This window comes from Apus apus, chromosome 19, assembly GCF_020740795.1.
Source record: "Apus apus isolate bApuApu2 chromosome 19, bApuApu2.pri.cur, whole genome shotgun sequence".
NCBI classification, from domain to species: Eukaryota; Metazoa; Chordata; class Aves; order Apodiformes; family Apodidae; genus Apus; species Apus apus.
In genome coordinates this window covers 2,480,876-2,495,462 of record NC_067300.1, presented here as the reverse complement: position 1 = coordinate 2,495,462, position 14,587 = coordinate 2,480,876, and the positions used below count along the sequence as shown (strand labels likewise).

Genomic DNA, 14,587 nt, shown 5'->3' with positions numbered 1-14,587 from the left:
CCCAAGGAGGGAGGAACCACCTGGTTTCATGGCTGTCTCAGCCCTGGGAAGTGTCTTTTAGCCCTCTCTATCCACTTCTAAAAGACTAATAACTCCATCCTAACGCTGCACTACTCAATGCTAACACTGGACTGGAACCTGCAACCTCGAATCACTCATTCCTGCCTCCTCTCCAGTCCACTCCTCTAATTCCCAGTCACTGCAGCTGTCCTGGAATGGTCCTGGAATGGTCTGAGCAGTGAGACTGAAAGGCTGGGAGAGCTGGGGCTGTTCAGCTGAGAGAAAAGGAGGTCGAGGGTTCTCATTCATGCTTATAAATACCCAGAGGAGATGTAAGGAGGATGGGGCCAGACTCTTCTCAGTGGTGCCCAGTGACAGGACAAGGGGCAATGGGCACAAACTGGAGCACAGGAGGTTTAACCTCAGTATAAGAAAATACTTCTTTACTGTGAGGGTAACCAGAGCCCTGGGACAGGCTGCCCAGGGAGGCTGTGGTGTCTCCATCTCTGGAAACATTCCAGACCCACCTGGATGTGTTCCTGTGGGATCTGCTCTAGGGGATCCTGCTCTAGCAGGGAGGTTGGACTGGATGATCTCCAGAGGTCCCTTCCAGCCCTGACCATTTTGTGCTTCTGAGAGACACAAGGAGGCTTGGGAGGGCTGTAGGTTGTGTCCCCATGGCTTGTACATTGAACACAAGTTGCTTTTGCACATGATTTAATAGAAATGGAGGAGAGAGGAAACAGGATGGAGATTTATCTGTCCTCCCCCTACCTCATCTTTCAGGGAGGCTTTAGAGCCATTTTAATCAGCCTCAGATGGATCTCAGCTGCTGGCACAGCTGTAAATCCAGGTGGTTGAGCTAATACTCATGGAATTACAGGACTGATTTAATGCCACAGAAGAACTATTCTATATTTAATACAAATAATTTCTTATTCTCAGTAGGGACCCTTTAATCTGGTGTGGATGAAACAGACACTGCCAACATAGGTTTTACTGGCTTCCTCTTTAGGTTTTAGCACAGCTGAAGATCTGGCTCACGTCTGGCTTTGTGCATTTGCTCTCAAATCACCAGTTCCTCACCAGCAACGATCCTGGCACTGTCACTGCAGCCTTGTCACCACAGCCTGCAGCTGAGCCAGGCAAACTGGACCTCACCTACTCCCCAGGCAGCTTTGGCAGATCCTTAGCAATGCCCTGGATGCAAACCAGCCTCTTGAGAACAGTCAGTGCAAGGAGGGGATTAGAAGGGGAAAGAGGTTACCAGGTAGGATATAGCACCTGGCTTGGCCAGCCAGCTTGTCCCCATGGCTGGTGATCACCCAGCAGATGCCTCTCCCCTGGCTGCTCCTGCTGCTCCACCTGCCAAGACAATTGCTTGGGCTGCTCCATGTGTCCAAGCCATTTGGTGCTTAACTGAGTGAAGAAGGCAAGGGAGGAGGGGAAGAAGTGGCTGGAGCTGAGGAGAGGTGAGAGAAGAGTGAAGATGTGAGGTTTAAAGGACACGTGGTCGGGGCAGTAGGAGGTAAAAGAGGTGGGATACCTTGGCCCAGAACTATATTCAACTCTCAAATCATTCGTGGCCACCTTTGTGGTTTGCAGACTAACACCCACACTCCAGCCCACCACACAGCCACTGGTGGGCAGCAAGGAACTCAAAAACCTCCACACACCTCACCTGGGGTCAAGGAGAACCTCAGAGGATTTCTGCCCGGTGCCTTCCAGTGCTCACCACCCCAGAGCTAAGCACACACTTCCTACCCTGCTGTCCTCAGTCAATAACTGCCCTCATCAGGTCTCCTGGCAGTGGAGTTCCAGATGAGAACATGAACACTTCTCAGCTTGGAAGGACCTCGCTCAGGTCTCAGGGTTGGCTCTAAGTCTGGAGCAACAGCCTCTGTGGACTTCATGTTTCTAGGAAGGTTAAAAGACTTACTGGGGACACGTGAAAGGTGGGGAGGGGACAGGGGGGCAGTGAGCAAATCCTTCCTCCTGGGTCTGCAGGAGAAAAAGTTGGTTTTCCCCAGCACATGGACACGTGCAGATGGCTGCACCCAGGGCTTGGAGGTGAAGGGCAGATAGCTCCTGTCCTGCAGAATTCCTTCTGCCTGAATGAAGGACACTAAGAAGGGTTGATTTGTATTTTTTTGTCCTTTCAAGCACCTAAGCAAATAATCAGCAGGAGCCAACTGAATGTGAATGGGATTCATGATCTAAATCATATTTACTTCTTGTCACAGCAAGGCTCCTGCTGCAGCAGAAAGCTTTTCCAGCAGACTGGTGCTCTGCAGAGATACAAAATGCACTTTAACTAGATTCTCTGCAACTATTTCAGCCTGTCCAATAAATCTTTAAGGCTTGTTTTCAGTGTTTTTTTAAGAATCCCCCCTGCCAACATAAGGATTTTACACCTCTCCCAGATGTTCCACAAAATAAAAGGTCCAGAAGGAACCAGGATTCAATCAAAAGGTGTGTAACACATTTGACTAAGCTGTTTCCCACAACAAAAATTAATTGCTATGGAAGGATCAGACCTCAGGTAACTGCAGAAGAAGAGCTACAAAACCCTGAAGAGCTACAGAAGAGCAAGAAGGATAAAGGCAGACAGCAAAGAGAAGCCCAGGGACTTAAACAAAAAAGGGACACCATAAGAAAAAAAAAAATACATAAGGTTGAAATGGGCCAGTTCTGCTTTTTCTGAGGCAGTTTGTTGCTCATGTATTTAAAACATAAAGAATATTTTAAAAGAGCTTTGCATGGCCATTTTTTTTTTCCTTTAATAAATAAAAGAACCTTTAAAAAATTTATAGTTCTTTAAAATGGAAGCTTCTTGTCTCTGCAGCTCCTGCCAGCAGCTCTGATCTCATGTACCATGGGCCCCTTGGAGTCATGGCATCAAATATTCAGGGTGGGGTGGAGCCACTGCTGTCTGCAACTGCCTGAAATCCCCAGGGCAGCAAGTCAGTTCCTCCACAGAAGAGTGAACGAGGTCACGCAGCTCTGCCCAAGCCCACAGCCACCCTCTTCCAGGGCCTAAATTCCTAGATGGAAGAAAGAAACCAGGACCTAGTTTCCTGGCCCTTTCCTTCCAGCCTTGTCGTTGCATCTCCGGGTCCCTCCTGCCAAAGAGGAGGCCCCTGAGCTCCTACCCTGCTTGGAGCTGCAGCAGGAGATGGAGCAGCTCAGCCTCCTGCTCCATCCCAGGAGCAGCTCAGCCTCCCGCTCCATCCCAGGAGCAGCTCAGCCTCCCAATCCATCCCCAGGAGCAGCTCAGCTCCTGATCCATCCCCAGGAGCAGCTCAGCTCCTGATCCATCCCCAGGAGCAGCTCCGCCTCCTGATCCATCCCTGGACCAGCCTGACATCCCTGGAGCAGCTCAGCCTCCTGTTTCATCCCCAGGAGTAGCTCAGCCTCCCACTCCATCCCCAGGAGCAGCCTGACATCCCTGGAGCAGCTCAGCCTCCTGCTCCATCCCAGGAGCAGCCTGACATCCCTGGAGCAGCTCAGCCTCCTGCTCCATCCCAGGAGCAGCCTGACATCCCAGGAGCAGCTCAGCCTCCTGCTCCATCCCAGGAGCAGCCTGACATCCCTGGAGCAGCTCAGCCTCCCGCTCCATCCCAGGAGCAAACTGGGCCATACCACCCTCACAGCAGAACTGCCACCTCTTAAATGCCACTTTTGCTGCCTCCCTTACAAATTCCCAGCTAACCTCTCCACAATCTCTCTCCACTCTGCTTCCAACAGCCTGAATCCCACTGGGTCACACTGCCCAGACTGCACAAAATGATGCCTGAAGCTTCCAGCCCTGCTGGTGCAGGTTAGACACACAATCTTCAGAATGAGAATAAAGCTGCTTCTTTTAACCTAGTTATTAAGATTTTCATTAACTGCAACTCACACATTAACAATGTACCCACTCAGGCATCCCCTCAAACCTTTTTTGGTACAAATACATCTGCTTCTAGAGTTTCAGACTCTCTGGTTTACTTGCTTTTCTAGTCTGCTTCTATCCTCTGCTTGAAGAAAACTGGGATGGATGAGGACTGTTCAGGAAAAATACGTTTCACGGAATAATGAGCAATCAAGGGACAAAGGAGTTAATGCAATGGGTGTAACATGGTTTGTTTCCACGGTGGCAAGTGTGTGTGCATGTTTGACAGGCATAACAGTGCAGCAAGAGACAGGAATAACATATTACCCCATGAAACTCCTAGAGAGAGATTCCAGCAAGGAGAAGACAAAGAAAGAGCAGAGTCAATGACAAACAGAAACATAAGGCTGTACAGTGCACCCCACACACCCCCAGGTATGTGCTGGCAGATAATCCCAACCCCAGTCCCACACCCACCAGCTCCGTGTTCATCAGAATAAACAAGCAAAGACTAACAGGTTGGTTCCACAGCCTTAACTACCCATCCCCCCACAGCAAACCAGTCCTTCCACTGACAAGCAACCAGGGCAAATGTACCTTCCTCCTCCTGGCACGTTGGGAAAGAATAACTTTGACTCTTTTGGCAAAGGCTGTTGGTTTTTTTCCTAAGAGTAACATGAAGTTCTGTGCATCTCAGCCACCTTTCTGCTATTGACAATGCAAAAACACCATCTCCTTGCTGCTACTCATGGGTTATTTACAGTGAATGAAGAGATTACACACCTGGGGCTGGTAAATTTGGATGACAAATTTGCTAGCCTGCTTTAAGTTCCCCTATATCTATTTCCCTAAAGACTAAAACAAGTCTGTGTGTTTGTGGCATATTTATCTCTAGAGAAAGAAAGAAATTTCCCTTTGAAATACACTGCTAAATGAAAGACACTATTTTATTACCATCGCCAGTATTATTAATTATTCTAGCCCCTCACTGCGGGCCCTGTTTTAAAATTCTTTATTTTTTAAAAATTACAGTCATGCAAAGAGTAGCTTCAAAGGAGCTGCATGCAGAAGATAGACTGGGAGCTGGTTTGAGAGGCTGAGATGGATTTTATGAACCTTGCAGCAATGACAGACACCATCTCATACGCCTAAACAAACTCAGGCTGTTGAATTTCTTCATTGAAAGGGCTGTCAGACACTGCAACAGGCTGCTCAGGGCAGTGGTGGAGTCACCATCCCTGGAGGGGTTTAAAGAGTCATACAGATGTGGTCCTTAGGGATATGGTTTAGTTAAGGACTTGTCAGTGTCAGGATAATGGTTGGACTCTGATCTTTAATTTATTTTCCAACCAAGGCAGTTCTGGGATTCTGTAATATTCCAGATGGAAAAGTTTCAGGGAACTCTGTTTTTCCTAGATTTTCAGTAGCATGTCTGTTCAGCAAGAAGTTGATCCACATCCCTTTTACTGGACACTCAAGTCCAGTAGGTCAAGAACACCAGGAGGTCAAGAACATGGACAAGAATTCAGTCACATCCGTGGAGCCACAGTTGTGGATTCCTGCAAACAGGGACTGGTAACAAACCACTTTGAAGATCTTTTTTACTGTGACCCCGATGATGAGTGACAGGACTGCAGTGGTTGCTAGAAAAGCTAACAGAACAATGAAGATTACCCATTTCATTCCCCAAAAGCTGGTTTTTAGGATTATCAAAATCCAGCAGGCTCGGAGGGTCTGTTGGGTTTAACCAAGTAAGACACTGAGCTAAGGACGCGACTGTCCCCTCAGATGTCACCTGCACGGTCAGAGCCTTGTTAGTATTCATAACTGGACTAGCAGGAATAGAGGGCAAGTCATCTCCTACAAATGAGTAGATTTCCTGCTCTCAGATCAGACCAGAAATACTGCAGGTGTTCTCTGAACCCACTCCCACCCGGTAGCTCAGACTCGTCGCAGAGGTTACAGTCAGAATCAGAATGGCAGGAATTCAGATATTTCCCAGTCTCAGAAATAGGTCTGACTCACTTTAATCTGGGAGACAGTAAATAGCAGGCAGGTTTTATGCATTTGCTTTCTGTAAATCCCTGCTCCAGACCTTCTCAAAGATCACATGAAACAGAAGCAGCTCAAGGCACACTGTGATGAAGGACAGTCAGGGGATGTACAAGTAATTTACATAGAGACTAGTGAGGTGCTGTTAGATATTCATGGCCCAACGTGAGCCATAGGAAACCTGAGCACAAAAAGACTCAGAAGGATTGAAAAGTATTCACTTTAATCCATAACTTGTCCAAAAGAAAATCTTGTACAAAGAGAAGATGTTTAAAAGGCAAACCCTAATGTTTGTTCTCACAGCACAGAGTTGCTCTGACAGGCTCACACACATCCCTTCTCCCTTGAAAGTCTGAATTCTTCATGCAAAAGAGAAATTCTCAGTGAACCACAGTCATGGCTAATATTGTTTTGCAAACTAACACTTGTGACTGGTGTTATTTCATGTTTATATCTTTCTTGCATTCAGAGGAACTCCATTAACTTGCTAAATCATTTTAGGAAGTTTTTGCTTCACTCAGGCTGGTCAAACTCAGTTCTGAAAGGTGTTATGCTCATGTATTTCTTGTGCAGGGAAACTGAGGCACACACATGTCTAGTCAAGCTTAAAAAGCAGCCTGGTCTGGGATGTCAACTTTTAGGTAAGCAAGACATTCACCAGTCCAGCAATTCCATCTCAAGATAACTTTCCTTCCAACAGAACACTCGATTCCCTGGAAAAAAATGAGCTTCTAATGAATAGTGACAAAGCCTTTAAAGAGGGAAGCAGAGTGTCCCTCTGAAAAACTTCTTTTGGACGTGACTTGCTCCATGATCTAAGCAACTCTTTGATGTAGGATTGGGCACAGAAAGCTCAGATCCCAACAACCCCAAGTGTGGCTCCTCAACTGACTCAAGAACGTCAGTCCCTGCTCCTCCTGTCCATCCACTCCATGGTCACATTAGCTGAGACATTTTTTTATCCAGCATTTGCTACCAAGAAGAGAAAACCTCAAAGTCACAGCTCACAGCTCTCATGTGAAAAGAACTTGGACACCTTAGAAAATTAAAAAACTCTTGAAAAGTAGTCCACGCCACCTTTACCAGGAAGGAATTTTTTTCCATTGTAAGGGACATGGCAGCATTTTTCATCAGACAGCCAAGGGCTCTGGCTATCTGCCTAAAAGGTGCTGTCAGTCTAAAACACACACGACACGTTTGCACAGCTCCTTGACAAAGGCAGGTGCTTTTTCTCATTAGCCAGTAGAATATTTCTTACTCCTTTGCCTTCTCTAATCATCATCTCCACGAAGAGGTGAGTGGAGTTGGGGCCTGGGCTGCTAAATGTTCACTATAACTACTTAAGGCTAATTTACCCGAAGATTAAACAGGCCAAGTCCTGTCTCCTGTTTCCTGATCATCTCCTAGAATTGCTCAGGAAAACATTTGCAATACAATTATTCCATGGCCTAGAACTGCACGTGGAAAATTTCTTTCCATCATGCAACTCTGAGCTCTCCAAGTCCTGAAGAACCTGCATTGCTCTTCCTCTGGGCTCTTCCAAGAACAATGCTCATTCTAAAAGTTAATCTTCATTTTTTCAAAAGTAATTCCTCTGTGTCTGATGCTCAAAATCCTCCATGATGTTAAAGAAGCACATGGAATGTTATTTTATATCATAGATAGAGAGCTGTGACAGGGATTAGCCTTAGAAATGAGACTTCCTGAGAATGCAATTGCCCTGAACAATAGAGGAGGAGGGAGAACACGAAAAATACATGAACCAGAAATATCCATGCTTCTAGAAATAACGTTTTGTAAAGAGTTCCCTGAGTTATAACTGATTTCATTAACTATTTTTTCACAGTAAGTACCATTTTTAACACAATTGTCTGAAAACACAGGACTGCCACACACTGTTACAACAAATCCTTGGAAAGGAGATGGCCAGAGGGTCACAAAAATCTCAGTTCAGTGCTTGAATGAACAGCAAATGAACTCTCCCTAAAGCTGGGGGAATTTTCAAGAGATTCTGCAAAACAGATAAGGGGCTTTTTTTTTTCTTCTTCCTTCGAGCTGCAAGGTGACCAAGGGCAGAAACTGAACCTTTCACTGAGAAGTAGAGCCACAAACACTGCACTTCAACAAGCACTCTGTGCCACGGTGCTGCCTCCTCTGCAACTCATTTCCTAGAAGTTGGGATGTTGAGGAAAATGTACTTACGAGAAGGCAAAAGCCACCAAGGCCCCACTGACCACAATGAAGTCCAGGATATTCCACAGGTCACGGAAGTAGGAGCCAGGGTGGAGTAACAGCCCCAAGTCAATCATCTTCAGAGGAAAGACATAAAAAGGAAGAGTTTTAATAAAATAAGGACTAACTCAACACTTCTGTAGTACAGAGGAATGGCCTTGAGCAAAAGGCCCTTCACAAACTCTTCTTCAGGGCAACAAGTAGACACTCAGTCATGCTGTGTGTCTCTAATAGGCACAGAGAACTCTGTCAAACTCAAAGCTGGAGTCAATAAACCATAATCAAAAGCATGACAGAAAATAGTACTAACTGCTACCTGGGCTTCTCTGCACAGACACACATTAATGTCTTTATTTCACACCACAGCCTATGTGTGTGCAGCTTCCCTGGAACTGTGCTTTCTGGGAAGTGACTGTCCCACATTCTTAGCAAAGCCTGTCACCTCACTGAGCAAAGCAGCAAGATAAATCTTCAACTTTTTGAAACAAAACAGAGCAAGAATCAGTTGATCTTAATACTCCTGAGCAGCACTAAAGGAAAACAGAAGAATCAGACGTGTCTCAGTAAGGTCTGTCTCTAGTCACACACAGACATTCCTGATCAGGCATCCACATTTCTTATCCTCTTACACAACCACAGCTGCTAAAGCTGTCCTTATTTTCCTCCATGAAATGTGAGATTAAAGAAATCAGGAGAGCAACTCCAGAAAGGCACCTATTGTGTATTGGCTGCTTCCTAGTGCTCTTCATGAGCCAAAGTTTCCCTCCATCCCTATGTTTCCAAGACCCAGGGAGCTGTCGTGTTCCACCTTCTTTCTCCAGCTTCCCAGAAGGAGAGGAGTGTAAATCAGAACCTTCCTGCTTGGAAAAATTCTTACCTTGATCACCATCTCAAAGGTAAAGACACCCGTAAATATGTAATCCAAGTATTTCAGAGCCTAAATTGGAAAGAGAAATGAGTATGAGGGGAGACCACACACTGAAATCAACTGCACATGAGCAGAGTACAAAGTCTGTCCCAGCACGGGGGTGTTTCCTGCAGTGGGTGAATCTCTCGTGGGAGGCACGTGCTTGAATCATCTGATTTAAACAGCAACCTTTTCCCCAGCCCCTGCCAGCCTGCAGGGTGTGTGGCTCCAGGGCACTGCACAGCTCTGACCAGACCAAATGGATATTCCAAATCAAAATCATAGAGTCAGGGAACAGCTTGAGTTGGAGAGGATCTTAAAGATCATCTCATTTCAATGCCCCCTGCATGGGGGGGCTAAAGAACTGAGTTGCTTCAGAGCACAAGGCAGCAGACCAGGACAGAGCAGGAATTGTCTGGCCTGGCCTCCTGCTCCTGAATCTGGTCAATATGAGCTTTTTCCAGAGAAGGATCCATTAATCCCCATTTGGGTAATAAGCTGAAGCAGGTACAGGCAGCCTCTCTTCCTCATCCTTACTAACTTTGGAATCAGCTTTACTAAGAGGATTTTATCACTCTGGTACTATCCCGAGGTCTTTAGTAACACTGCCATCAGCTGCAGCAGGAGAGAAACCCAGGCTGCTGCACAGATGCTGGCAAATAAGCTCTGGCCCAGGTTGCCCGGGGAAGCTGTGGCTGCCCCATCCCTGGCAGTGTTGAAGGGCAGGTTGGATGGGGCTTGGAGCAACCCGGGCTGGTGGGAGGTGTCCCTGCCCATGCAGGGGGTGGGACTGGATGATCTTGGAGGTGCCTTCCAACCCAAACAATTCTGTGATGCCATGATGCTATGAACTGTGAGCATTTGGAGAGTGGACCAAGCTGGTTTGGGTGTGTCATTACAGGGAGCTCCAGCTCGGCGCTCGCCAGCACACCGTGCTGTCCCTGCCAGGTGGGAAGGAACAGGCCACGTGCAAACTGCTGGGAGAAGCAGAACAACTTGATTCTAGCCTTGTCTGTTGGTACTCACATCGTTCCTTGGTGACTCAGCTTGGACAGGGTCTTCTGCAGCCAGGGCAATGCTGCTGAGGGCTATCACGATGAGGATGACCATCTCGAAATAGCGCAGGTTGACAATGTAGTGGAACAGACGCCGAATCCTGCAGGGGACACAAGCAGAGGGGAGGGGACTGCAGGGGCTGCAGGTCAGGGGCCGTGGTGAGACTGACCAGCAGGAGGAAAAGGTTCCTCAGGAATGGCACCATTAGGATTCCTGCTACAGTAATGGTTAGAGAATAAAACCCTGGATCAGTGGCTTCAGACTCGTTTGCAACAGATCTGTGATGAGACCTAGAGACACTGACCATCTCTGCTCTGCTCTCCAAGCCCTCTGCAGAGCAGTGACATCCAACTACCTATCAAAAGGGCATCCAAGGCTTTCCAGCATTCAGACTTAGTTCTACACATTCTGTATACATAATCTCCCATCCTTTTCACTTTGAATTCACAGGTCAAGTCCTTTCAGTTCAAAACCAGATTTGAAATCCTTTTAATTATCAACTAATCCCTTTAAAACTGAGATATATTCTGTGAACTTTGAGACTCTGAGCTGACACTGACTTTGTCACTATCATTTTTTTACTACCCACCTCTTCCTGGCCAAGCACCTCTGTCTGAGCTCTATTCTAAGATATGCTTTAGAAGCTGCACAAATACTTCACAGCAATATATTTGACTCCTTTCACCTCATCTTCTTCACAAATTGCATCTAAGAAAAGTGTTGAATGTTTCAACTTCTAAGCAATGCAAACCTATTCAAAATTTCAGCTAATAACTCTGTCTGACCACAATTCACAAGCACTGAACTGCACAGAGAACTCTACATTTGCACCATATTTGTCAGCTGAAAAAAAAAAAAAGGACTTAATTCTGCCTGACAATCCAATTATTTGTGTAAATCACCAACAACCTTTTCATCTGAGAATGGAATTCAGTTACTACATCACATCTTCTCCAAGGAAACACCTGGACCACTAGAATTAACATTCATTTTTCACATCTGCTTACATTTTCTCTGGATTTCTAATGGACTCAGAATCAAAGAGAGCTGCAAATACCAAGGAAACAGATTTGATGCAAAATAACATGAAGAAAAGGGCCTGTGTGGATCCCCAAACTCTGGTTATCAATCTGACATGATGATGATGATCATCTCTGTGCTCCACAAATCCACAGAAGTGAAAGACAACATTTTCAAAAGCACTTGTGAGTGTAATTCTTGCATCAGACTGAATTCATCAAAAAATAACGAGCCCCTATTTTTGGCTCTTCATCATTCATAACCAGCAGTGAGATGTGGGAGCATTAGCAAACTGCCAGTGGTGCTCAAGAAGTCATTTTCGATGCAAATCTTCTTCTGTAAGAAGTTGGTGGCACTTGGAAAGAAATCCATTGCATTTTTCTTCTCAAGACTGCTTTGCCCACCAGCAGCACCCAGGTCATGCATCCCCAGCAGGACTTAGAAGGGAAATAGTTAGCAATAGATATATAGCTGCCTTCCAGTGCCTGAAGGGGCTCCAGGAAAGCTGGGGAGGGACTTGGGACAAGGGCAGGGAGGGAGAGGACAAGGGGGGGTGGATAAAAACTGGAAGAGGGGAGATTTAGGTTGGACATGAGGAAGAAATTCTTCCCTGTGAGGGTGGGGAGAGCCTGGCCCAGGTTGCCCAGAGAAGCTGTGGCTGCCCCATCCCTGGCAGTGTTGAAGGGCAGGTTGGATGGGGCTTGGAGCAGCCTGGGCTGGTGGGAGGTGTCCCTGCCCATGCAGGAGGGTTACATCTAGATGACCTCTAAGGTCTCTTCTAACCCAAACCAGTCTGGGATTCTATGATAAAATGTGGTGAAAATCTTCATATCCAAGGTAGCCTGAACCACAAAGCTGGCACTGTGTTCATCCTGCCCACTGTCCAGGGCTGTCAGACCGTGGCTCCCACCACAGAGGCAGTTCTGGTGTCAAAAGTGAGTACACGGAGCAGCCTGTTTTGTTCCACTGACTGCATGGGTGGCCAGGATGTCACAGCTTTGAGTAACAGGAGGTGTAGGAGAACTCGTTCTTCTCCTGAATGGAGTTGCCAAAGGAAAGGTCTGAGGTCACCTTATGGATCTGAGCATGCAGAGCACAACCTCAGAGAGCAACAGCCAGGATCTGCAACAAGTCCACCTGAGCCAGAGACAATCACATCTGCTCCTAGCAGCTCCTTGGGTTGGCAGAAGCTTCAAACAGCCTCTGCTGCCCAAAATTACTGCTTGCAATGACTCACAGGCCTTCATGCTACTATGATTATTACAATCCTGCTGCTTTGGTCTAATCCTGCAGCCCTTCAGAGCAACATCCTCAGTATTTGCAGGTTTAGAGAACAAAGCTCCCCATAAGGTAGAGATGCTTGAAGCAGAAGAAATGCTGTAATCCCAACAGATCCCACAAGCTGCCTTCTCAGCCTTGGCACACAGAAAATATTCAAATTTTCCCAGAAGTTCAACAAGTTCAGTGATGTGAAGGTACTAGTATGGAAAACACACAGATTCCAACTGAGGAACCTGCCAGGATTTGCTGACATCAAAACCAACCACAGTCCATGTTGACACCCTTCAGTGAGCTACACCTGAGCAAACAAGTGCCCACCACAGGGCAGCCTGGAAGGGTCTGCCTGAGGCATCATTTTTCCCCTCTCCTGGCAATTTATTCCCCCAGGAAAGCCCAGCTGAAAGGCAGCATCTGCTCCACAGCCTGCACTAGTTTCATTTCCTTTCCCAATGTGTTTGAGTGGTGGAGCTGAAGATCAAGTTAGTGTTTTCAGTCTAGAGAGGAGAAGACAGAGGGGGGATCTAATTAATATCTATAAATACATGAGGGCATCAAGAAGGCAGGGACAAGCTCTTGTCACTTGTGCCCTGGGACAGGACGAGGGGCAATGGATCCAAACTGGAGCCCAGGAAGTTCCATCTCAACATGAGGAAGAACTTCTTCACTGTGAGGGTGACAGAGCCCTGGGACAGGCTGCCCAGAGAGGCTGTGGAGTCTCCTTCTCTGGAGACTTTCCAGACCTGTCTGGATGCCTTTCTGAGTGACCTGCCCTGGTTTTGGTCCTGCTCTGGCAGGGGGGTTGGACTCGATGATCTCCAGAGCTCCCTTCCAACCCCTGACACTCTGTGATTCTCTCATTGCTTGAATACCCACGCTTGAAGCACCTGCAACCCCTAAGTGATATGACAGAGCCAGAGGACTTACGGGTTTGTAGGACTCAAGATAAACATGGAACTGTAAGGCAAGATTGGTTTAGGTCCGTTTTTCGTCAAGTCATCGACGTCTTTCTTCTCCTCTGTTTTACTTTCAAAGTCAACATTGTTCACTGGAATTGAAGGAAAGGACAGAGTTAAAAACATATCTGCACACACACACCCCCCCAAGCAGGCTGCCTGCAGCAGCTGGCTGTGCAAACAATGCAGCTGGGACAGCAAACAGCTTCTGAATGTGTTGATTAAACGTGATGAACAATCATTTGATTATTATCCCTGCTGTTTGCTAGGGTGTGATATACACTGCAATTACACTCCTTAACTGCTGCACTCAGGAGCAATACCTCAGAAATGGCCAGGAAATGAAGATGCCCAGTGCAGACAAAGAAACCTTAGACTTATTTACACAAGAGCTGCCAAACTGGGGATGGAAATCCTGGTCCAAATATCACTAATTACTGGGGAGACAGGATCAGCTAGGGATCCTTGGGAAGAAAAAAAAAAAAGAGAATAAGTCTCACCAACCACATCATTCTGTGTCCTCTCCCATAGATCAGCAGCACAGTTGGCTTTGGAATGTGTAAAAGAGCAAATTCATAGATGAACTTGAATAATTTGGGGGTTCAGACTGCTGAACTGCCCAGCATCAGGAACAGAGACTTGGGAGGGACCCCCTGGGCCCCCTAAGCTCTGTGCCTACACAGTGCACCCCAGTTTTGGCAGAGTTCTCCATGTATAAAGGTGTTAAGCTCCAGCTCACACCAGGTTTTTAACTTACATAATATCCCCTTCTAGAATGCAGTTCTGAGCCTCACTCACTCCCAAAGGTTAGAAATCCATTCTCTAATCTCCCTCCTAAGTTTTCTTGCAGTGGGTTTATAGGATAATTTATTTAACATCATTTCCAATATATGAACTGGAAAACATTTTATGCTGTAAATTCTCTTCTTAGGAGCATATATACACTCATCTATTAATTCATAGGACCTAGAATCCAAAAACTCCACCCACTTATAAAGTCTTAGGTGCAGGGGCTTTATTACCTTTTATTTTATTTTGCAACAAAATGACATTTCATTGTGAGTGAGTGAATGACATGTTCAATAAACTCCTTATTTTATCTCGAGCCAGATACCCAGGAAATGGCTGGGAAAGAGAGGGGCTGATAAAATGTGATTGACAGGAACTCAGTATTGCAATATAGTAAAATTACCATTTAGGAAAAAAAGGAAG

General features: G+C 46.4%; 1 protein-coding gene across 1 annotated transcript in view; it reads right to left on the bottom strand.

Moving 5' to 3' along the window:
- CACNA1B (calcium voltage-gated channel subunit alpha1 B) overlaps positions 1-14,587 on the bottom strand; it is a 296,223-nt gene that overhangs the window by 58,849 nt on the left and 222,787 nt on the right. The window contains exons 22-25 of the mRNA XM_051636571.1: positions 13,347-13,467; positions 10,092-10,221; positions 9,036-9,095; positions 8,129-8,235 (exon numbers count right to left, since the gene is read on the bottom strand). Of these exons, the coding sequence (XP_051492531.1) occupies positions 8,129-8,235; positions 9,036-9,095; positions 10,092-10,221; positions 13,347-13,467 (418 nt within the window). The remainder of the gene's footprint in view (positions 1-8,128; positions 8,236-9,035; positions 9,096-10,091; positions 10,222-13,346; positions 13,468-14,587) is intronic.